The sequence below is a fragment of the Apiospora marii genome (genome assembly GCF_038362585.1).
Source record: "Apiospora marii strain CBS 49790 chromosome Unknown utg000001l_segment0_segment0, whole genome shotgun sequence".
Classification (NCBI taxonomy): domain Eukaryota; kingdom Fungi; phylum Ascomycota; class Sordariomycetes; order Amphisphaeriales; family Apiosporaceae; genus Apiospora; species Apiospora marii.
In genome coordinates, this window is record NW_027117372.1 from 823,924 (window position 1) to 846,825 (window position 22,902).

General features: G+C 53.6%; 7 protein-coding genes across 7 annotated transcripts; 5 read left to right on the forward strand and 2 right to left on the reverse strand.

Annotated features, from left to right (window-relative positions):
- Positions 1-41: 41 nt before the first annotated feature.
- Positions 42-1,546, forward strand: PG985_000284 (uncharacterized protein; the record flags this gene model as incomplete). The annotated part of the gene is made up of 4 exons (XM_066820053.1): positions 42-432; positions 494-1,181; positions 1,236-1,404; positions 1,472-1,546. The coding sequence occupies 4 exons, from the start codon at positions 42-44 to the stop codon at positions 1,544-1,546; spliced, it is 1,323 nt and encodes a 440-aa protein (XP_066690932.1).
- Positions 1,547-2,039: 493 nt separating this feature from the next.
- On the forward strand, positions 2,040-3,970 carry PG985_000285 (uncharacterized protein; the record flags this gene model as incomplete). Its single annotated transcript, XM_066820054.1, has 5 exons — positions 2,040-2,354; positions 2,429-2,681; positions 2,832-3,168; positions 3,233-3,674; positions 3,779-3,970. 5 exons carry the CDS (start codon positions 2,040-2,042, stop codon positions 3,968-3,970), a joined length of 1,539 nt encoding a protein of 512 aa, XP_066690933.1.
- Positions 3,971-4,694: 724 nt separating this feature from the next.
- On the forward strand, positions 4,695-6,277 carry PG985_000286 (uncharacterized protein; the record flags this gene model as incomplete). The annotated part of the gene is made up of 2 exons (XM_066820055.1): positions 4,695-5,807; positions 5,942-6,277. 2 exons carry the CDS (start codon positions 4,695-4,697, stop codon positions 6,275-6,277), a joined length of 1,449 nt encoding a protein of 482 aa, XP_066690934.1.
- Positions 6,278-7,627: 1,350 nt separating this feature from the next.
- Positions 7,628-8,413, forward strand: PG985_000287 (uncharacterized protein; the record flags this gene model as incomplete). Its single annotated transcript, XM_066820056.1, has 1 exon — positions 7,628-8,413. The coding sequence occupies one exon, from the start codon at positions 7,628-7,630 to the stop codon at positions 8,411-8,413; it is 786 nt and encodes a 261-aa protein (XP_066690935.1).
- A 4,487-nt stretch (positions 8,414-12,900) lies between these two features.
- On the forward strand, positions 12,901-15,399 carry PG985_000288 (uncharacterized protein; the record flags this gene model as incomplete). Its single annotated transcript, XM_066820057.1, has 1 exon — positions 12,901-15,399. One exon carries the CDS (start codon positions 12,901-12,903, stop codon positions 15,397-15,399), a length of 2,499 nt encoding a protein of 832 aa, XP_066690936.1.
- Positions 15,400-16,891: 1,492 nt separating this feature from the next.
- PG985_000289 (palmitoyltransferase for Vac8p) lies at positions 16,892-18,572 on the reverse strand (the record flags this gene model as incomplete). The annotated part of the gene is made up of 2 exons (XM_066820058.1): positions 16,892-18,321; positions 18,419-18,572. The coding sequence occupies 2 exons, from the start codon at positions 18,570-18,572 to the stop codon at positions 16,892-16,894; spliced, it is 1,584 nt and encodes a 527-aa protein (XP_066690937.1).
- A 1,073-nt stretch (positions 18,573-19,645) lies between these two features.
- PG985_000290 (uncharacterized protein) lies at positions 19,646-21,486 on the reverse strand (the record flags this gene model as incomplete). The annotated part of the gene is made up of 4 exons (XM_066820059.1): positions 19,646-20,436; positions 20,493-20,995; positions 21,093-21,249; positions 21,321-21,486. The coding sequence occupies 4 exons, from the start codon at positions 21,484-21,486 to the stop codon at positions 19,646-19,648; spliced, it is 1,617 nt and encodes a 538-aa protein (XP_066690938.1).
- Positions 21,487-22,902: the final 1,416 nt, after the last annotated feature.

Genomic DNA, 22,902 nt, shown 5'->3' on the forward strand with positions numbered 1-22,902 from the left:
ATAAGGACCGGAGAGAACCAATCATTTGGAAGCTGCCTACGATGCTTGACTTCGGCGGAATCTGCAAGTTGCTTTGCTTGCTACTTAGTAGCTCGCAGCTTGTTGCTGGCATATCCTCTGGCGAGGGTCAGGTTGTGCTTGGCGGGTCTCGCCAGACCACAGGATCTCGACCACCTCATGTTGTCGATGATGCGATAACCGCTGCCCTCGCCAAACACGCCGATCCGGTTCACGCCTTCGTCGCTCTCCGTCCCGAGGCAGCCAAGGCGCTTGCACAGCCGAGACTACTGCATGTACAAGGCGAGGAGAAACCAGAGTGGATGACGGAAGGCGACAAACTGCGCTTGCGAAGACAGCGCAAGAAGTTCGTGGACATAACTGACCATTACAAATTCTATGCCCAGCAGGCAGACATACAAGCTGGGAAAGCCCGTAAGCACCCTTGGCAGTCGTCGCAATATCCTGTCTCCTCTGTTGATATGGCAGATTACAGACCTCCCCAATCTCACAAACCAGCCCCTTGTCCGGCCATTGTTGGCTCAGATCTCGAAGCAGAGGATGTACGATGACCTAGAACACTTGACGGGATACTACAATCGTTGGTTCGGAGGTTCGACAGGCGAAGAGAGCGCGAACTGGATTCATGATCAAATAGCTCAGATCATCGCAGAGGCGCCGTTTCACAGCTATATTTCACTGGAATACTTCACGCACCCGTTCCCGCAACCTTCGATCATTGCGCGGTTCGAACCCAAAGTGCGCAACTGGAGCCTCCCCTTGACAATCATAGGTGCACACCAGGACTCGGCCAACTATAAGTTCCCACTCCTTCCGGCGCCAGGCGCCGACGATGATGGCTCCGGGACCGTCACCATCCTTGAGGCCTTTCGGGTCCTCGCAATGAACGGGTTTACCCCAAAGGACGGACCTGTGGAGTTCCATTGGTATGCGGGCGAAGAGGGTGGCAATCTAGGTAGTAACTTTGTGGCGCGCTACAAAAAGGAGTCCGGAGTGCGCATTGGGGCCATGGTGGAATTCGACATGGTTGCGTATGTGGCAAAGAACTCGACTGAGTCCATTGTTCTCGTCAAAACCCAGGCAGATGACCCGCTGACGGAGTGGATCGCGGGCTTGGGCGAAGAATACACCTCTCTTCCCTCTCTCATTACGGAACTCGACCCGTAAGTGCCACCCGTGTTTCCCTTCCCGATCCTGTGATCTGACCCCTACTACAGAAAGGCCGGCTCCGACTACATGTCTTACACGAAGCTCGGTTATCCCTCGGCGTTTGCTACCGAAGGTGATCCCTCAGCCGGACGGTTCCCCGGTGATTACGACCCTTACATACACAGCGTACGAGATACCATGTACGTGGACGATGAGACGGGAAAATTCTCTTTCGATGTAAGTCTAGACACTGCTACCATTCCAAACCCAATTGATGTGCTAAGAACGTACATCGATATTGTAGCACATGGCCGAATACTGCAGGCTGGCAATTGCTTTTGCCGTCGAACAGGCGGGCTGGGATAATGTATGGAGATAGGAGGCTGCTCCGACTCCGACCCGTTCCCATGCAGGTTTACCACGTCATGTTCCGCCAAGACGTGGAATATGGCTCTGGGAGGCGAGCTCTCGATTGTCCAAATCTGGAAAAATATGCATTTCCAGAAAGCAGTCAGCACTAGTTAGGCATCGTGACAAGGAAAAATGAAGCAGTGGGTAACTCCACCCGGATCTCGCGTTTGTGCCTTGTTCCAGATTCGCAGCATTAGCTCGCCCCCCTGTCCCCAGAAGGAAGACCAGAATTTCAAAATGGAAGGATCCGGCTGGGAGTGCCGTCATCAGAAATTGGCGGGTTTTGCCGCATTATTAATCCAACAATCCAATGGAAGAGACTCAAGGCAGGTTTGGGTCCTCTGGGAGGTAGCACATGAGGTTTAAATACAGTGGTCTCGGTTTTCTTCGAAGAATGGAGAGGCGCAACCGGCAAGCGTCCGAAAGAAAAGCATACGCCGCCGGACACAGGACGTCTCACGATGTGGGTCTCAAACTTCGAGGCGATCAGCCCTATAGCGATAATCGAGATCCGATCTCTACTTGCATTTGCGATTCCAACCTTTATCATTGTGTTATTCTGGCGTCGTTACTGGAGTCTGAGAGATGTACCTGGACCATTCCCAGCTGCCTTCACTCGCCTTTGGCACGCAAGAATTATCAAGAATGGAACACACGCCAGAGAGATTACCGCTCTTCATCGCCAGCTAGGCCACTTCGTGCGAATTTCGCCTGATGAAGTCAGCGTCACCCATCCCGATGGGCCGAGGAAATTATTGCTTGAGACACTACCGAAGGTCGGTACCTGTTCCAGAAGATACGATACGTGACGCGCTCTCTTCTAACGATGAACCACCTTTTACATATGCAGGGCTACTGGTACAAGACCCTGACCTTCCCCGACTCTACGTACAAGACCCCCATGGCTACAGTGGACCCCAAAGAGAAGATCGAGAGGTCCAGGCTGCTGGCGTCGGCTTACACCACCTCGAGCCTCCTGCAGTCGGAGCAAGCAATAAACACTCAGGTCGAGTTGCTGATGAGGTGGATGGATGAGCATGCGGCATCCGCCAGGCCCATGGACCTGTCCAAGTTCTTTACTTTTATTGCTTACGATATCATGGGTGAGTTAGCGAAACCCCTCCTGAAGTAACTCCGGTTGCCTCCCCCCTTACTCCCCTTTCGGACCCCACTAGTAAACCGCCAGCCCCCAACCTATTGATTGGCATAATAGAATCGCTGACCAGACCCATCAATGTATTCAATTCTTGTAGGCGAAGTCATCTTGTCCAAGAGCTTTGGTTTCCTAGAAAAAGGCAGCGACATTGAGAACTCGCTCCAGCAGGGGCTCGAGTTCGGCGCCTACGTGGCGGTGCTGCCCTACTTCCCCTGGCTGCAGGGGCTGCTCGTGAGCCCCCTCTTCGCCCCGTTCCTCCGGCTGGTGATGCCGTCCAGCTACGTCGTGGATCGAAGCATCCGGGCGCTGGAGCAGCGGAAGAAGAACCCCGATGCCCGCTACGACTACGTTGCCCACTGGCTCCGGACCCACGAGAGCCACCCGGACAGGCTGACGGCCAAAGACGTGCAGGCGGCCGTCACGTCCAATGTTAGGTGCGTAGTGTGGTGGCTTCTTCACAGTTCAGCCGACCCCATGGGAAACTAATTCTTTTAACAGCGCCGGAGCGGATACCGTCACATGTGCCCTGCAGTCTTTCATCTACCATACCATCCGGCACCCGACAGCCTGGAAGCGACTTCAAGACGAGATCGATCAGGCCACAGCCGACAAACGGCCACAAAAAGAAGCAGGATCTGCATCTCAGGACCACCCCGTCTTTTCCTTTGCGCTGGCCCAGAATCTCCCATACCTGCAGGCCTGCATCAAGGAGTGCATGCGCGTCTGCCCGCCCTCCACCATCGGCCTGCAGCGCGTGGCGCCACCAGGGAGTATCACCATCGGCGACCGGACCTTCGGGGCCGGCACTGTTCTGTCGCTTCACCTTCCCAGCATGCTGCTGTCGGAGGAGCTGTGGGGGCCGGACGCGGGCGAGTTTGTGCCGGAGAGGTGGCTCGGGGACGACAAGAAAACGGCGGCTTTGGACAAGTACTTCATCCCTGTAAGTCTTATTCCTTTCGCCAAGCGCGAATATTCCACTCTCCTCCGGAAGAGTACACGATAACAGTGCGGCGCATGACTGACCGTCGACGACGTGATGTGTAGTTCGGCCTGGGGTACAACTCCTGCGTGGGGCAGAACCTCGTGCGGATCGAGTTGTCCAAGATCTTGCCGACGATCGTGCGCCGCTACGACATCTCTCTCGTCGACCCAGAGCAGGAGTGGACTTACAAGACTTACGTGGCTGCGGTGCCGGGGCGCTGGCCGGTGCACATCAAAAGAAGGGGTGTTGATTGAATATCCCGTCGTTGGTCGCCATGTCTCGTTTTGGGCAAGAATTATCTGGTTGCTTGATGGCGGGTCGGCTGAGGAATTTGTCAAACCGGCATTCTTCTTTGCTCGCATCATCTCTACTTTTGGGCCCATGTGCCCTTTTGATGTCTTCTGGCTCTATATTCTACACGTGCAGCTCACCGATCAACGTACACTTTCCAGTATTCCTGGGCCGATTACTTCAGGTTGCGCCAAAGGGCAGAAGTTGCGCTGGAGATGCGCAATAATCGCGTAACTGCCCTATTTATCCTACCAATATTAGGCCACTCGGCCAGTCCACCACTGTTGCTCCTTCCGCGTACTGCTCGATTCCTTCTACCATCTTTGCGCAATCCAATCGCCTTCCAGGCATCACTTACCTTCCAACTGATGCAAAACTCTCATTATTACAAGGATGCATCCGGTGGTTCGACTGGACTGGACTAATCAACAATACTTCGTCCACTCGTTTCTGCCAGCGTATTAGGCAACCATTGACTTCAAGGTCATTTGAACGTCTGGTGAACCGTTGGTGTGCCAGTCGTTATTCCACTGTTTATACGAGCACAGTCACATGGTGTACCAGTCGTTATTCCACTGTTGATACGAGCGCAGGCACAACCACTCCTTCCAACCAAAGGGAAGAATCATTTCATTCCATACATCATCTACCCAAATTGGTCACGTCGTCGTCCAGTATCCATCCATCATGACGTCGCCGGCGTTGGAGAATCTGGCTCCTGAGCTGAAGTTGATGATCCTGAAAGGGTCGGATGCAGCATCGATCCGCTCGCTTATCTTAGCATCGCCCGCCTTCTATCGCGTCTTTTGTCGGTATTACACCGTTATCCTTCAGTACAGCGTGGTATACAGTAGCGGCGTCCGGCCCGAGGTCCTAAATGACGCCTTGGCGGCTGCCTCTCTGCCTTACCCTCCTGACATGAACAACGCCGACAAGGAGACCAGAAAGGACGAAGCCGCCGCCGAAAAGGCCGTTCGGCTCTGGAAGTACAACAAGTTTGCCTTCGCCCCAACCGAGAAAGACAGCCCCATTCAATACCCTGGTGGCAGATGTGCCGTTCCGGGTTTCGATTCTGGTTTCAATCTTCGCCATGCTGCTGAGCTCGCTCGGCTGAGCTCCTACATCGAGGGATTCATCGACGATTACGTGGCAAAGGCCCGATGTGACCCCCTCAAGGATTTCGACGTTTACAACAACGTTCCTTATTGGGCCGATGAAACCTTGAAGTCATTGAATCCGAACTCCCCGATAGACCTCGAGAAGAAGAAGGCTATCCGCCTGACCACCAACGAGCTCATCAAGTTCCAGCGCGCCTTCTTTCGATTCGAGTTCTACGCTCGCGTCCACGCCAACTCGCCGAGCCGTGCTGAGTACGACGTCAACAAGAACCCGCTCATCAAGCTGGCCCCTTCCCAGACCGAGGAAGTGGCTTGTGCGTATAGTTACCTCTTCTCCCTCCTGATGTTGGCCTTTGCGGAGACGGACAACGTGGACGAGCTCAAGAAAACCATGGTCGATGGCGGACGAACCTTCCCCGTGCGCCATGTGTGGGATCGCGACCACATGTGGCTCAAACACAATTCAAGGTATTTCATTCGAGTCAAGCTCGCAAGTGGCATCGAGAGATTGTGGAACAGCCTCGCAGAGCCGTACGAGACGCGCCGTAAACTCGTCTCTGATGATATTCACCGGCGGACGCAAACTCGCGATAATACACTCGGAGGCGGCGAATTCATGAGAGCTGTTCTGAACGGCGACCCCTACTGTTGTTTTAGCTGCTGCATCAATCAATGGGGCCTGGTAAGTGATTTCCAGTCAGTCAGATTTACACCTTTCCTATGCCAATGGATCGATCTCCCAGTGTTGTAAGGGAGGTGGACTCATCCGAGAAATGGCATCCTATCGATTTCAAGTGACTAATACTAGATCGATAGGTCTTCCTCTACCGGGGATCCCGGCTCGGATCGCAGCCTCACAACGCAATACCGAACCCTGCCCGCCTTGGCGAGGGCGGCATCTTAAGCTCGGGCATCATGCCCAACAGTTCATGGAAGTGGCGCAATCGCCAGATCCACCACATCGTGAAGCCTCGCAAGAATGCCGTGCCTCAGCAGCGGGAGGCAGAACGGATCATCGCCACCCGCCGGATGTGCGCCTGGGTCTTCTGGGACGACCGGACCCTAAAACGACCGATGCGCCGTTATCGTCTCTGTGACTTCAAGGAGATTGACATGAAAGGGTTTCTGCTAGAGGAGGAAAGAACCACTTGAGCCGCTGGGAAAGAAGGGGAAGGGGAGTAAATAATAAGTGATGAATCCAGATAGGATGCATAAATAATATACATCCTTTCTAATAAGCGAAGTGACCTCCAGTGTCTACAATGTTTATTCCATTGGATAGAATGCCCGATTGGATAATTTGGCCTGACGATTATTTACGGGAAGCACTATACGAAAAGCAGCGCTATCACTATTAAGGAGGTAATGGGACAATGGAATAATAGGACAACGGGATAACGGGACAATAGGATAATGGGATAAGTGTTTAAAGCCATGTGGGATAACTGTGAAATTTATTAATTAACCTATGTAGTCGCCAGTCGCGTTGTGTCAATCCAATGCCAGTTTAGATTGTATTCTATTCGACAGAATGAATATTATGCCAATGTCACCAAGTGATCCTGGGGTGAAAAAGGGTGCGTGCTATGCTGCGTGATTTGTGGGCTGGGCGCCCTCGTACATGCCGGACTGCTGGCCCTGCCGCCGTGCCTCGTGCATCTCAACTCGGCGCTGACGTTTCCGCCGCTTCGGTTGCTGCTGCTGTGGCCGCCGCGGCCTATTGAAGATGAAGAAGAGCCACCTGCCATTATTCGGTCCACTTCCTCTTGGGTCGCGGACGTCGGAATGAGCTCTCCCTCCAGGCCCTGGCTGTTCTGTATGGCTACGGTCGGACGAAGCTGGTGGTGGAGGGCTGCCTCCAACGTCGGATCAGGGGCGAGAAAGCTGGCATAAGCGCCCATTTCTCGCATGACTTTACGGGCGTAAGTAGGCGTGTGAAGCTGGTCAACTCGTCATGCCTTGTGCTCTGGGTAGTCTGGGCATCGCACTTGAAGGCGGTGGAAAACGGAACGATTGGCGATGACTTGCTCGCAGAAAGGATTCTGATGAATATGTCAGGGGGAAAGGGGTTAATGGAATGAAGTGATTGCGCCAGTGTTGCTGGTACATGAAAACCTGTCATTCGTGCTGTTGTTTCCCAGTGAAAACAAAAGAGGCGCCTTGTTTGGAGAGTGGCCAGGTATTACCTACGTAGTTGTGGTGCGCTGGTAAACTCGAACGTCCCAGTATCAATGTACCGGAACAATGCTCAGAAACGAAGACCATCTCAGCATAGCTTCTGTGTCTTTCTACATACAATAGCATGGCTCAGCTCTTGAAGTTATATTTATAGTGGGCTTGTATGTTGGAAGAAAGGCACCATTGTTGTTGGTAATATCCCAAGGCGTATATAAGGATGCCATGAATCTCTTGCTCGGACAATCTTCATCCTACCACATCCATCTCTCTCTCACCATCTCTCACTAGAACCTACCACGAAAGCAAACATCTACCTACGTAACCATGTGTCGTATCTTCAAGTGCCAAGTTTGCGGCAAAGTCGAGCATGTGGAGAATCTCCATACGCCGCCGTGCTTCAGACCTACCGAGGTCTTTCGGCAATGCCAGGCATGCAAGAACTCGATGGGCGACTTGAAGATCGACCCCAAGGCCTCTTCGTCTACCAAAGCGGCGTCAGACAGGCCAGTTCCGGCCAAGCCCCCTGTGGCTGCCGACCAGGGAAAACGACCAGGCCTCGGCTTGTTCAAGACCTTGGTTGCTGGCCGTGTTCGTCGCCGACTGACCGAAGTCCAAAAGGACAAGGACCAGAAGCGAGAGCAGGCCGAGGCAGCAGCAACAGCTATGCTCAAGCAGCAGAAGCAGCCGCAGCCACAGCCGCCATTGTCGGACGCTGCCGCCTTTGGCCCCGAGGATATGGTTCTTGACGATGCCGAGGACAACGCTGAGTTGCAGCAGTATCTCCACGACGAACCCGATGAGGTGAGACACTACCAGACGATCATGCAACAGGATGACCCCGATGCGATGCAGCTCTGCATCGATATGCTGGAAAGCCCCGAACAGAAGGCCGAGGGCCCTAGTGCTGGCAAGAACCTGACCCTGGCCGAGATCGTTGCGATGCTACCGTCGCCGTCGGGCCCCCCACTCTTCGACTACTCGAAGCCGGCGCCCCTACCGGACACGTCCAGCCTCATCGATCTTGGCGATAGCGACGATGAGGACCTGAAGCGTTACATTGGTATTGGCGACGACGACGACGACGATGATGATGAGTACTGCATTGAGTAAGCCAATCGTTATGCATAGGTAAGTTCAGTAGACGTCGAAGTATGTTCCTCTAGCGATGAGGCCAGATCGAATGTATCTTGATATTGATATGATACTGAGCTACATAGATAGCAGTAGATGATGAATCTTGGAATAGATCGCATGTTCACCCTGAAAATCGAGTCAATGATTCCGGATCCGAAGGAGGCACTGGGCTTCCCAGGTTTCTTCGGTCATGTCACTGTGTATATTTCTGATGACCTGTATCTAAGCACGTGTCGTCGTTTGGGTGAAGGATGTTTCGGTATTCTTGTTCCAAAGGAAGTGATAGCTTGTCCCACTATATTTTTGGTCGATATTGTAGCGCCGTTCAGCGAAAAACACAGCACCAGATGGCATGGGGAGCATTTCTCCCGTCTGCGAGTTTCATGCCTGATGAAAGCTTCGAGGCCAGCCAAACGAGCTTGCTTGTAAAGAATCTAGGTTCGCTTGTGTGTATGTGTGCACTTCTACTAATTTTGAATCCATGCGAGGCCTGTCCACATTGCTGCCTCTCGATTCATTCGCGGGTTTGGCCCATGAGTCAGGCCCATGGGCGTCTAGACCCAAGCCGGATGGACGCAATACCGACTCTGGAAAACACATTTGCAGTTTGCGTGTCCCGATTGGAGGGCGCCCGGGTTCAAAAGGGGCGCGTTATGTCCACTCGTCACAGCCGCCTTGTCGCACATGTTACAGCCGCGTGGGAACCTGGGAAATGAAGGTGGTGCTATAGCAGAGGGAAATATAAGCTGCTACTCACCTTAGCAGGCCTAGATGCTGCGGCGATAAGCGGTTATCCGAGTCGCTGGCTGGCAAGTGCTGGTTGATCCACCCATCTTCTCTTTCGTGAAACACGTTCATTATCGCCCTTCCCCCAATTGCACAAGGCTATTTATGCAAACCTTCGCCAGTGGCCCCCACGCTTGTACCTTCCAAGACTTGGCGGGCTGACGGCGTGGATGCGGACGGATTGAGCGACCCGGTGGCACACTACTGCACGTTGAGGGTGTGGAAGGAGAAGAAAATAAAAAAAAAGAGGTAGGGGTGAAAATGTGATCGGTGTCTTCTGATCGGTGGTTGATGATTCGAGGATTGCAGCCACCATCGTCCAGACGAGCTCTAGAAGAAATCCAGTAATGTAATCGGCCCATTGCGGACCGACAAAACCGACAAGTTGTGGTTGGGGTGGGCATGTATTGCCTACTAGAGGCTCTCTTTGGTGGGTTGGCTCACTGCTCGTTGGGTGTCAGGTGTGCGTGCTGCGAACAGTCGCTGGAGTCGGCGGCCGTGCCATCTTGAAATCTCTTGCGCTCAAGAGAATCGCTCTCCTCCCGTCTTGGCTCTCTGTCTATCTCGGCGAGTTCTAACCGACCTGTCGGGTCAGGTTGCAGCTTACACATACATACCAGATCTCGTGCAGGAGAAGTGGAGGTTTGCAGTCGGGATTGCACTTTACCCCGTGAACCTTGAGACCCTTTCTTTCCAGATATATGCGGTGATCCGGAGATATTCTCGTGGGGTCGGATCGGGACGGGCGGCACATTGCACAGCGACCCCGACCCAGGTCTGCGAAACCCGTGTATCAATATCTTTCTTTTTATATATATATGTATGCTCGGATTACTGGATCTGGACCTACAAATGGTTTCCATACTTACTTACCTACCTACTTACTACTGCTCGGAAATACGACCGCTCCATATCAATGCATTTTGGTCAAGGCATACCTACCACCAACTTCTGCACCAACCACGACACCACGACCCCTCACTTTTGTCCCGTGAAGGATTTGCATCTCGTTTCGGCGATTTCGTCAGTGGCTATTACCAAAGAGGCATTTGCGCGACTTACTAGACAACACAGATGAGGGAATGTGACGTCAGCCTAGCTGGCCAGCTGAAAACAAACTCCAGTGTTTCCTGAGCTCCTCGGCGTCGTGTGGCGCAACGTTATCCCATCTCCCGTGGGGCGATCATCCCTTCTGCAAAAGCACTTCCAACCACCCGCCCAACGGCTTTCTTAGCATAGGCACGCCCAAGTGGGAAACCCGCCAGGCAAGCGGGCGTGCTAGGTAGGCAGGCTAACAGAACTCACCGCTCGACAACTTCTGACGTCGACGAGCATTTCCTAGATTGGTTTCAATTATTGCACTGAGGCCCGATGGCCATGCGCTTTCTTATCAGTTTAACCAAGTAACGTAGGTACCAAACCAAAGGGAAGGAGGCGCTGGTATGTTGGGGCCTCGCAGTAGCGCGCAATAAGGCCCCTCCTTACCGTCTGAGGTTCGCTCGTATTTCGAACTGGATGGAGAGGCGGAAGAGACAGAAAGAAGGAAACAGTTGAAAACCTCCTGGTGGCATTTCTGGTTGATCAATCTCTTTCGCATGAGTCGGACTCCGGCCCGACAAAAAACAGCAGTGGTGAGAGGATCGTACTTGTGTGGTGTGGTCTCGAGCACGTTGCTTTCGGTATTCTTTTCACGATGGCAGTTGGAATGAGCCACCCCCGTCCGTCCAGCCGTTCGTGGTTCGTGATGAGTTTGACCCCCACTCCCACCACTGCTGTCACCCCTGAGCAGCAGGGTCCCTGGGCAATGTATCGGTGTCAACCGTCGGGTGCGATAACAAGATTTCACGCTTCTACCGTACTTCTCGGCTGCCCCTGCATTTGAGGATCGTCGCTGTACCACAGTGCACGCAAACCTTCAGGCCATTGATCGCAATTACCAGCTGAGCATGTGCATCATCCCGACTATTAAGCATCGTGCCAAAAACAACTCTATCTACAATCAGACCGACTTGGGACGTAGATGCGATATGACGTCCACTTAGTACATGGGCGGCATCCCCAAAGCACATGCAAAATTAGGCCCGCCGCCCACGAGAGGGCATTGAGCGATTGATTGATGGTTTGTTGCTTCAGCCCGGGCGGCCCAGCCACGCTACGGCATGCAATGCACAGTACAGACTCGGGAATGAGAAGGGAACGCATCGATTCGGCTTGCTCTTGCTTCCTTTGGCGGCATGGGTCCTGCTAATTCCAGGCGTGGCGTTCAGGTCCCGCTGCCAAGATCTGCTGGTGGATGCAGTGGTGGATCGCTCGACTCTGGGATGCGATCGCTTATCCTGAAGCCACCTTCTTTCCATTTGTGCATGTACCTCAGTTGGTCGAATCACCGTTTTGGAACTCGGCCGGGTAGAGAAATCAAATTTCCAGTTGGTGGAATTCACGACAAAGCAAGCTTCGAATGTTTCTTATTAGTATCATCAGAACATCGAAGGCTACATTCTACTTGATTTGTATAAGACAGTGTTTTTCCGAGAGCGTGAGTACCAGTACACATACACACACCTGTACTTGTAATTGTAAGCATTAGGTGCTATCCCGAGGAGGCCATGGCATGGGAGCCCGAGAGACAGACTATCCAGAAGCCGCCTTTCAAAAATTTGACCAAGTTGTGGATCGGCAAGCCAAGAGAAGGCCCTGCCCGGCGGCCCTGCCGCGTCATATCTAATTCTGACTCCCTACTGTAGCGGACTGGACACCTGGGCAGGGATGAGCTTGCCAATGGATACAGACGTGTAGGGGCTGCAGGGATCGAGGGTTCGTGAATACTCCATTGACATCGGGTGGTGGTTGCGCAAGCAGCAGCAGCATCAGCAACCACCAGCAAAACAACCGGCGTCCGCTCCAACCAAGGCGATGGCGATTGGCGACTGGCTGCTTTCTCCTGTTCATACATATTTCACAGGATTCGAGACCTTCCTTCTCCATCTTTTTCTCCATTGATTAAGCAGTCTCCTCATCTGGCGTCTGTTCCTTCCGGATCTCTGGTTCTGTCTGTTCTTGGGCGGTTCATCACACTCGTTTTCAGCACGCAATCAATCGCAGCTCCCCATTATTTATTCTCCAGCTATAGTAAATCGCTGGCTGCACATTCCTACCTGCGGCCTCTTCGCTCTTCGATCTTCGTTTTTCGTTTTTTGATCGTCGCTCCTCGGCTGCGATTGCTACTGCTACTGCCACCACTGTTGGAACAAGACACCGGCAACTGTCACCAACGTTGTTAATAAGCTTAATTGCTGCTTCCATTAGAGACTGGAATCAACGGTCCTCCACTGCAAAAGACCCTGGCATCAACGTCGCCAAGCCTAATTCCTACTTCAATCGGATACTGGAATAAACGGTCCTTCGCTGCACAAGACACTGGCATCAACGTCTCCTCTTATGGATGGTTGACCGGCAGACTGGACATATCAGTGGAAGTCGCCGATACTGGGGCCTGTAATCACCACCGCAGCGTCCAGCAACAACAGCATAATCTTGGGCAGTGATTAGTGATTACCCTACAATCGACAGTGGACCGAATGGCATCTCGTCAATCGTTCGAGATGGAATCTTCTCATCATCATTCACAATCTTCCCATAGCCAACATCATCAACCCCACCGTCAAGCATCTTTCGAAATGGCCGAATCATCGTCTTCACAGAATCCCTACCACAACCACAACCCTTCGGGCGACTCGGGGCACCAGAACCACCAGCACTACGATGGTTCCTCCAACACGCTGACCCGGGCGCCCACCGTGGAGACCGAGGTGCTCTCGGAGAGCGACAGGGAAACCCAGGACAGGGAAACCCAGGATCGTCGGGATCATGCGGCCCGCCTGAACGATGACCTGACCTTACTCGGCATCGAGCGAAAGATCTCCAACCAAGAGGAGTATCTGAACAAATCTCAATCACGCCGGTCAGAGATCATCAAGGAGGACGTCTTCAATGCCCCGACCAATCCCAACAACCTCCCCAACAACCTGCCCACGACGGCTGATGAGGAAGAGCCCAGCAAGATCTTCAAGTTCCTCAGGCGTGTGAAGAAGCTACCACGGGCCTCCCGGTACATCTTTTACCTGCTACCAATCTTTTTGATTCTCCTCATTCCGGTTTTCCTGGGAATCTTCTTGCCCCGAGAGTTCCAGCCTGTGATTGGCGGTGACGGAGGTGTTGAGCTGTTGTGGTTTGGTATCTGGCTCGAAATCGTCTGGCTGACACTCTGGGCTGCACGAATTTGTACGGCAATTCTGCCCTACCTGGTCAGATTCGGTGCCAAGATCCTGGGGTCTGGCAATCCCAAGAAATGGAAGGTCATCGGCGAGCAGATGGAACTCCACACGGCGCTGTTCCTCTGGATGTTGGCCGTGTTGATCTCTTTCAAGCCCATCGTCAACAACCACAAGGTTCCTTCATCCGACGAGAAGAACCGGTTCCCTGATATCACATGGATTCACATTGTCCAGAAGGTCATCATCGCGCTTTTCGTCCTGGCGGTCGGCAACTTTGTTGAGAAGATCATCATGCAGTGGATCACGAACACCTTCCACAAGCGGACGTACATGATTCGCATCGATACGAACAAACAGTACATTGCCTACCTGGTTCACTTGTTCCAGTACTCGGGAGACCGGCTCGCCACCGAAGAATCCGTCTCGGGATACAACGCTTCTGGAACGAAGACCCCTCTGCGTCAATTCCAGCAGACTGTTGGCACTGCGTTTAACAAGGTCGGTGATGTCGCCAACCGGGTGGCCGGAGACTTCACTGGTCGCGAAGTGCGTCTCAGCAACCATCCTCGAAAGGTCGTTTCGGAACTACTGCGAAATTCCAGCTCTGCCCAAGTGCTAGCCCGCCGTCTATTCCGGACATATGCCAAGGACGGTGCTGACGTTCTCACCCCGGATGACCTGAGCCCTGCATTCCCGTCAGAAGAGGACGCCGAGGCCGCGTTTTCTATCTTCGACCGCGACCTGAATGGCGATGTGTCGCTCGATGAGTTGGAGGCGTTCTGTGACGAGGTCCATCGCGAGAAGAAAGCTATCACAGCTTCCCTGAAAGATCTGGATTCCGTCATCAAGAAGCTGGATCAGACGTTCCTCATTATTGTGATCATTATCGCCGTCATCGTCTTCATCTCCATCATCTCGGCAAGTGCTAGTGCTGCTCTGGCTTCAGCCGGCACTGCGGTCCTGGGTCTCGCCTGGGTCCTGCAGGCGACTGCACAGGAGTTCCTCCAGTCAATCATCTTTGTATTCGTCAAGCATCCGTTTGACGTCGGTGATCGTATTACGGTCTATGGCAACACTGGAGCCACCGGAACGGGTGACGACTACTACGTAACCGAGATCTCCCTTCTATACACCGAGTTCAAGAAAATGGAAGGCCACATCGTTCAGGCCCCCAACTCGGTGCTCAACACGCTCTTCATCCTCAACCACCGACGATCCGGCAGTCTGGCTGACGTGTTCAAGCTGCGCATGGCATTCGGTACGCCCAAGGAGGTGATCGAGGAGTTGCAGGCGCGTATGACCGAGTTCGTCCAGGCCAACCGACGCGACTACACTGGCAAGATTATCACCGAGTTGACCACCATCGAGGATACCTACGCCGTGGCAGTCAACTTCATCACCTTCCACAAGTCCAGCTTCCAGAACGAACTCATCCGTCTCACGCGTCACAACAAGTTCGCCATGGAACTCTCCAAGCAGACGGCCGCCATGGGTATACAACAACCGAGAAGACAACTGCAAATCGCCGGCCACGATTTCCCCGTATACCAGACGAACATTCAGCCTCCGCAGAGGACCGACTCTTACGGCCAGCACTCAGTCGATCAGTCGAAGATGACTGCGACCCGCCGGCAACGCTCCAACTCTTCGCGGTTCGACAACATGCAAAACATGGACTTCTACCAGGACGTGTTTGCGGCTCGCAAACAGACACCATCCTTCGCCCACCCACCTAGGATTCCAGAAGAGGCAGTCGCGAGCGGTGCGAATCTCGAGAAGACCGCTAGTAAGACCAGTAAGGCTGGGAGCAGTCGCGGCGGGTTGTTCCATAGAACAATGACGCTCAGACAGAGCATGGATCGGGGTAGTGCCCGAAGTAAAGACCGAAATGACATGGTATAAACATAGACTAATTAGATTGACACGCAATAGCCGATACATAGGTATAGAATAATCCATAAATCCCGCGTAATTTGCGTGGCTTCAAACACTCAATCCATTGTCCCCTTCGTGACGAAAACGTTGCTCTTACGAGATGATGCTATACCTGCATTTACTAGGGAACTCTTAATATTGATAGTATAACATTTATTTTATCAAATAAGATATCTGATTAGATACTCTAGCCTGTCGATTATCCACGGAAATGCTGTCTCATACGAAAAGCAGCGCTATCGCCATCAACGGGACAATCACCGAGCAGTGCATATAATGGACCTCGCTATCACGATTAAAACGCCGCCTTTGTTAAAACATTTTTTTTTTCTGAACGGTGTCGCTATTTGCTACGTGTCCTGATCCGGCTCATAATTGGGTGAGCCGTGAGTTGGACGAGATCGAAAGCCATGCAACGAGGCCAAGCTCAGACAGACACAAGCGACAGGGCAGGCATCGTACCCAGAAACAACCACAGCACAGAACCAAGACGTCTATTCATCCACTTGGCAGGCTTACCGAGCAGTAACAACCCCTGGCCAAAAGGTGGTGGTGGTTCCGGATCCGATCCAGACTCCCACGACAAGAGAAGAAGACGCGGCGACTAGGACATTGCTGCACGTTGTACTCCTTGGGGTCGTTGGGATTGTGGCGATATATGATGATGATGATGTGGGCAATACATGTATCTCACTTGTCCGTCTCGCTTAATCACTAGGTACATACTCGAGCCACTCATGCTGTGTTGATATATCCTGTATGCCTAGTAGGTCTGTGAATTAGGTGTCCCTCCATCCACACACACGGAAAACATAAACCAGCAACAATCATCTGTGCAGTATGGCATACTCTGGTGCTTTCAAACGAGGCGTGGAAGTTTGGTGAGAACATCCCCGTCCGCATAAAGTTCATTCAGTATGGAGCGTAGCAAGCCCCTTGTCACGGCGCTGCAGCCGGTGCTCTAACCAACCGCCCAGCCCGCCCTCGACCCGATTGGGCAAAAGGACGACGTTGTCAAGTCAGCGTCTTGACCGTCTTGTATCGCCCGTCCATTATGCCGCCCCTGTACATGATGACTCGTGCCCCCCATCAATATCAACTCAAGACCGTGGACTCATCATTACCGAGAACGGGTACGCTTTCTATATTCCAACTAACGCCATACGGGCGACCAAAATACAAAATCATACAAGTCGAGCAAAAACCCCTTGCCCAGAATCCCCCCTGATGCAAGTATAAGTATGTATCGTACGGTTTATTCGGACACCGTCGTCAGAGCCCGGATTGTGCAATGTCTGCCAGAAAGTCAAGGCAAAAGCAACCAAGGCCATGCCCCGCTGATACAATCTCACACATGCACACCCAATAGTACCGACTCCCCGTCTCCAAGTGCCTTGTCCTGTATGCCCGAGAACAATTAGATCGCAAACCAGCCTCCCGAAATGCTCATGGTTAGACTTTAGTCTACCCCCTCGTCTTCTTTCGCCCCGCTCACCGACGGGGTCGAATCCGTCCTCGATGAGGACTTTCGTAACAGCCCGCTGGCACCGCTCCTGGCCCAGGCCCCGTTCGTCACCAGGTTCATCGCGGTGTTCTCTTTGGCTTCGTCATTCTCACTGTCTGTATCATAATCATCATGCTCGATATCGATGCCTTGGGAGCTCAATTTCCTCATAGATACCGAGCCCGCCGGTTCGTCCACGTACAGGTCTGGATCGCGCCCAAGAACACGATCGGCCTTGGAGAGTGTCCGTCGGCCACCGCTTGGGCGAGGTGGCGTCGCAGGGGTGTTGAGGTAGTGACGCGTCGCTCCGTTCTGTTCTGTGTCGTAGGGCTGGCTTTGAATGAAGTTGGGTGTCTCAACCCCCCACCCGGCGGCTTCCTCCCGTCGTCGCTGCTCCTCCCTTTCGCTCGAAAGTCGCTCGCGGGCTGCCACCCATTTTGGACTAGCCTCCCATGCCCACCCGTCACCAGTCGTGTTGATGATGGGAAGGAACCAGAGCAGCGGAGAGTGTCCAAAGAGATGCAGCAGGTTTCGCTTCGGGCCGAGATCGAAGGCGTTGGGCAGCTTCTCCGAGTCCTGCTCGTCCAGGTATTCCTCGTACCGTTTGCGGGATCGGATTCGTTCCATCTCCTCGTACGACAAGTGCGCCGGGCGCATATCGTTGTTCCCATCGAGGCTCACACGAACTTCCCCCTCTTCCGGCCGCGTGACCCCCGGCAGCGCGTTTGCGTGAATGTCGAGAAGCTGCTGTCCATACTTGGGAAGCGCCAGGCCTTCACCGTTGTGTTGCGCGGTGTATTGGCTCTGCATCGATTTGCGCAGTGGCGACAAGTAGCGCGTCTTTTCCAAACACTCGATGGTCGTCTGGCCCTTGCTTGCCAGCAGAATATGCCATCCCGTGAATACGCCCACCACCAAGCCAATGATACCCGAGATGACCGCCAGCATGATGTAGTTGACGGGCATGAGGGTGTCGACGTATTGTGTCTGTTTGACCAGCTCGGACCAGACCCAGTCTCCGGATACGGCGAAGCAGAAGAAGCAGAAGAACGTGGTGTACATCAGAAACAGCAAAAAGGCCTTGTGGTTCCGCAGTCCGATGCAAGTCGCCAGCCAGGGGCAATGGTGGTCCATCTTCAGAACGCATCTCCTGCAGGTACTGCAGTGGTGGGCGCGGTCGGGCTTGCGGGCCTGGCATTTCTTACAGAAGCGTAGCTCGCCATTCGACTTGACGGTAAATGAGGTGGCCGAGGGAGGAGCGACGGTCGGGAGAGTCGAGTAGCCGTAATCGTTGGTTGTGCTGCCGGGCGGCGTGAATACTGCTGTGGTGTAGGACCAGTTTAGGAGGGCGTAGAGGATGACGCCTCCGATCGATGACGCCGTGCCTAGATTTGTTTGAATCAGTACCAGTGCCCGAGGAGAATCCGAATGCGAGGTTTGAGAAGGGTAAGGGCTGGCAGAAATGTTCGAGGTATGACTTACCAGTCCACGCGGTTGACGACGCAGAGGTGCTGCGCCCAATGCTAACAACGACCCATACCGCCCAAGTCGTGACGCCGTAAACGAAAGCAAGGGGGAAATACGTAATACAGCTGCAACAATACCGTTCAACCCGGCGAGCCCATCGTCGCGCCATGTTGGAGGATGCAAACGTAGGCGATAAGCTCCTCGTATCCATGAGGTACGGACAGGCCGGGAACGAAGAAGTGGTTAGATTCTAAAGAATGGATGTTGTAGGGAGAGGGCCGCGTATTGGTTCACCGCATGTTCTGGGATCTACAACAAACAAGACAGGCTACATAGGCCAGTCCCAACGATGCAGCAGTGGTAAGTTAGGTTGCGCAAGGAAAGATGGAAGCAAGCACGAAAAGCAAAAAACAACAAGTACGACAGACAGTCACTATCGACAGCGAGGTGGGAGTGTTGGATGGTAGGATTTGCAATCCAGCTTAGGCTAGCCCAGCCAACTTTACGACGCCTGAGAGGCCTGGGGGAACCAGGGGGTAGAGGGACCTGTGGCGGTGCAAAGGCCCAATAGCCACCCACTGAAGCGACTAAAAATAGGGACTATCAGCTAAACTATTGGCCACTAGATCCTGGGCCACCGTCTTCTAGAGCACAGCCCAGAAACGTCGCGTCGCATTCATTCTCTCACACACAAGGATGCGATACTACTACGCGTCATAGTATAGTTCACGGCAAACACATAGTTGATATAAACCGTAGGTTTCGGTGTATCAAGATCAGATTGATTGATGGGTTGATTGCATTGGGTAATGGGTATGAACCGATGCAGCCTTCTGAGATCAACTCACCGCAGAGAGAAATCGAAAGAGCATACCACACCTCCATCCAGAAGAGATGTATGCAGGCCCCAAATGCAACTCCCTACGGATGAGGGTGTCTCTTGTCCTTGTAACGCCTAACGAAAGTTTCATCATATGCAATGCCATTGTCTGCTACACCGTTGTTTTTCTTATTTTCTCCGTCTCCTCCATCCATGCAAATGCTGTAGCCTGCTCTTTCCACAACGGCATTCGTCTCCGTTCAGTTGAGTCAAATATGCTTTGTTCCAAGAGCAGCACAAAAAAAAGAAGTCATAGTATGCGGGCGAAATGAAATGAAGCCCAAACATCGCGATGCAATATCCGCCCTGTACGGCCGCTCCCTAGTATCTTCATCGAAGTGAAATGGAATCTCTGCAAGCCTTTACGCACGGTGGCCACCGTGGCCATGACGGCGCAGGTGGCTACGGTGGTGCTCAGATCGGCCGGCAACACCAGTGTAGACAGTGGTAGTCGTGACGACATCCTCTGTCACGTACTTGACAGCCTCCTCCCAGACGACCTCCTGAACCTGGTCACCAGTGCTGATAGTCTGAGTGCTCACAGCCTCGTACGAGACATTAGGGTCGGACGAGAAAGTAGGAGCGGGCGTAGTGGCCGGCGATGGCACAGGTGTAGTGGTGTCAGGAGAGGGGGCAGCAAGGGCTTGCTTGAAGGTAGGCTCGACAGGGGCCGGGGGAGGGGCCACTGAAGAGCTGGGGGCAGCCGGGACGGGTGCAGGTGCGGCAGGGCTGCTCGTGGCCTCGAGGAAGATGCCGCCACCGGGGTAAGAAGAAGACGTGCCGGGCTGGTACGTAAGGGTGGGTGCGCTGAACGAGCTGGACGGGGTCTTGCTGGGCTTTCCGCCACCGAAGAGGCTAGTGAAGAATCCAGCGGCTCCACCGTCCGAGTAAGGAGTAGCAGACTCGGGGCCAGCCTGGACGGGAACGTTTCCGGGCAAAGCATTGAGCACCTTGTCGACCGCAGCACCAAACACGTTCTCCTTGCCAAGAGCTCCGGGGGGGCTGATCTTGCACTTGTTCTGCTCCGCCTCGCTCTGCAGAGTCAGGAGGTGGCAGTCGGAAACCTCACCAGAGGGGTTCGTGCAGTTGCCGATAACGTCCTGGAGGAAATCGGGTTCCCAGCCAGTCATGAAATCACCGTGGAATCCGAATCCTGGGAGACCGTTAGCAAGGGGGGTCATACGCACAAAGCATGGATATGCTACTCACCAGTAGGGTCGCCGTTAGAAACGACGAACTTGCCAGGTTGGCCCTTGAAGGAGTTGGTGGCCCAGATGATCTCGTAGAAGAGGGTAGTGAGGCGGGTATCGAAGCCCTCGGGGCAGTTGCCGTCCTGGACGAGATCAGGGTAGGCCATGTGGGACTGGTGGTCATCCGAGTCGACGTCCTTGCCGTTCCAGCACGACGGGAAGGCCAGCTCAAGACGAATACCGTCGGGGCAGTTGGCGTCAAGGTAGTCCTTGGTGGGCATGAAGTGGCGGAACAGAGAAGCCTCGGGAGCCTTGGAGTAATCCAGGCAGTTGAAGCCAACCGCGCGCTGCTGAAGGGCGGCCTGGGTGGTCTGACCCATCATCTTCCAGTTGGACTGAGGTGGGTCAGGCTGGTCCGGGTTTCCGAGAGGGTAATCACGGCGGAAGTTGGATCCAGCAATCATCTTGAAGCCCTCGGGGAAAGCCTTGACGTTGTTCTTGGGATCACGGAACAAGTAGTAGCTGATTTCGCGTTAGCATGTCTGTTTAGCAGTGTCGCCGAGTAGGCATTATTTATCGGCCTTGTGGGTTCCAAAGCAACAAGTGGGAAGCCACTTACGAGAGCATGCCTCCGATCTGATCGACGGCCTCAAAAGTGCCATCGTCATGCATGAAGTACATGGACGGAGTCCAATAGGCAGACATGTCCTCCTTGGCAGCGCACGAGGTGCAGTCTCCGCCGCGAAGCTCGCTGAAGCCCGACGACTCGGAGAAACCTGGCTCGTAACACCAATCAGCATTCAGTCTTCCATTGTGCGATCACAAAAAAGGTGCGCTCAAAGCTTACCGTTCGAGCCGTGAATGGCATGGACGTGGGCACCAGGCTCTTTGTAGTTGACCAGAGGGTCCAGGCGGGCCATGGCAAGTCTGCCTCGGCATTCCATGCGGAAGAAGGCCGAGACGCCAGCAATGGCGTCAAGGCAGGCGACAAGAAGAACCAGGGATTTGGTCATCTTGGCGGTTGTGGTTGATTGGGGATTGGGTTCAATCAACGTAGAATATCTCGACGATTTGGTGTGGGGTTGTTATGGATGATGTGAATCCAAGGACGTCAAATCGGGTCAAGCTGGCGGTTTATGGGACCAAAACCGGCAGAGGGATTGTTTCTTGAGGGTATTCTCAAAGGAGCGGAAGACCAATGAAAAACTGGTCGAACAGGTGAAATATCGGCGTGTCGTGCTTGAGGCGTGAGGGTTCTGTGAGACAACCCGTTGTTGCGCTTTCCCTCTTAGACGATTGTTGTGGATTGCGGGCAATGGGTTCTTGCCGCAAGTTCAAAGAGGGTAAATCGCAGATGCCAACTTTGTCAATGTCGCTAACCACCTTCCGAATTGTGTTCCCGGGATGGCTGTTGCGGGTATCAACCGGCACTGGGGTTGATATAGTATGCGACCGGAGTTAAGTGAGACGCCAACGATTGTGAAGGAGGCCCGAAGACTTTCCTGGAATGCGATCACTTGTAGTAGCGGATACCGACCACGCAAAAGAAGGAGGGAAGAATGCCAAAAGAAGACTTGTCGTGTTCTATGGCTGGGCGGGTGGTAGGTAAAGAGAGCGGGAGAATGAGTGCGATCAACACAGGTTGAAGGAAATGAATGTGGATGCCCGCGTCCTAGATATGAGGGTCCAGTCAACTGGGCGCGCTATCGAGAATGACTGGTGGCTACACAGAAAGTCGTGAGGAGGTGAGGTGAAAAATGAACGAATGCGTGGGTATGGTTGGGGAGAGAAAGAATGGACGGGAGGACAGAAGAAGTGTAGTGTAATTCAATCGGTACCTGGGCGGAGGCGATGGTGGTCCAGCAAAAGGGTTGCGGTACAAGGCCCCGCCCGTTAAACACGGAACGAACAGGACGAGCAGCACTACCACTCAAGAGCGGGGACAGGCACAAGGCACATTGGCACACACACACACAAGCAGCCAGCCAGGAGAAGGTTGGGCAAGCGAGAGACATGGGGGTCACCACCCATTGGCGCTGCCTATGCACATCAGTCTGACCCGATCCACAGTAATAATCTCTTTTTTGGCCTGTACGCGACACGTTCGTTTCCTGCCACTGCTATGCAAGTACTGCTTGGCTGCTGTGCTGACATGACATCCGCTGCCAACACTGAACGGTCCACAGGAGGCAACACGGAATGTACAGTAGTAGTAGGGCAGAGAGGGGGGAGTGCTGGGGGGAGGCACCCGAGGCAAGAGGCGGAAAAGGGCTACAGGCCCCAGGGTGTTGGTCGGCATGGATCACGACCCCATGTCACCTACCCTGGGGGTTCCTCATCTTGGCACACCAAGTTAATTAAGGCCTGCCCCCAAGCAATTGGGCAGATTCCCAGGGTTCGTCTGGTGTCTCGCGTCCCGTCCCAGGTCT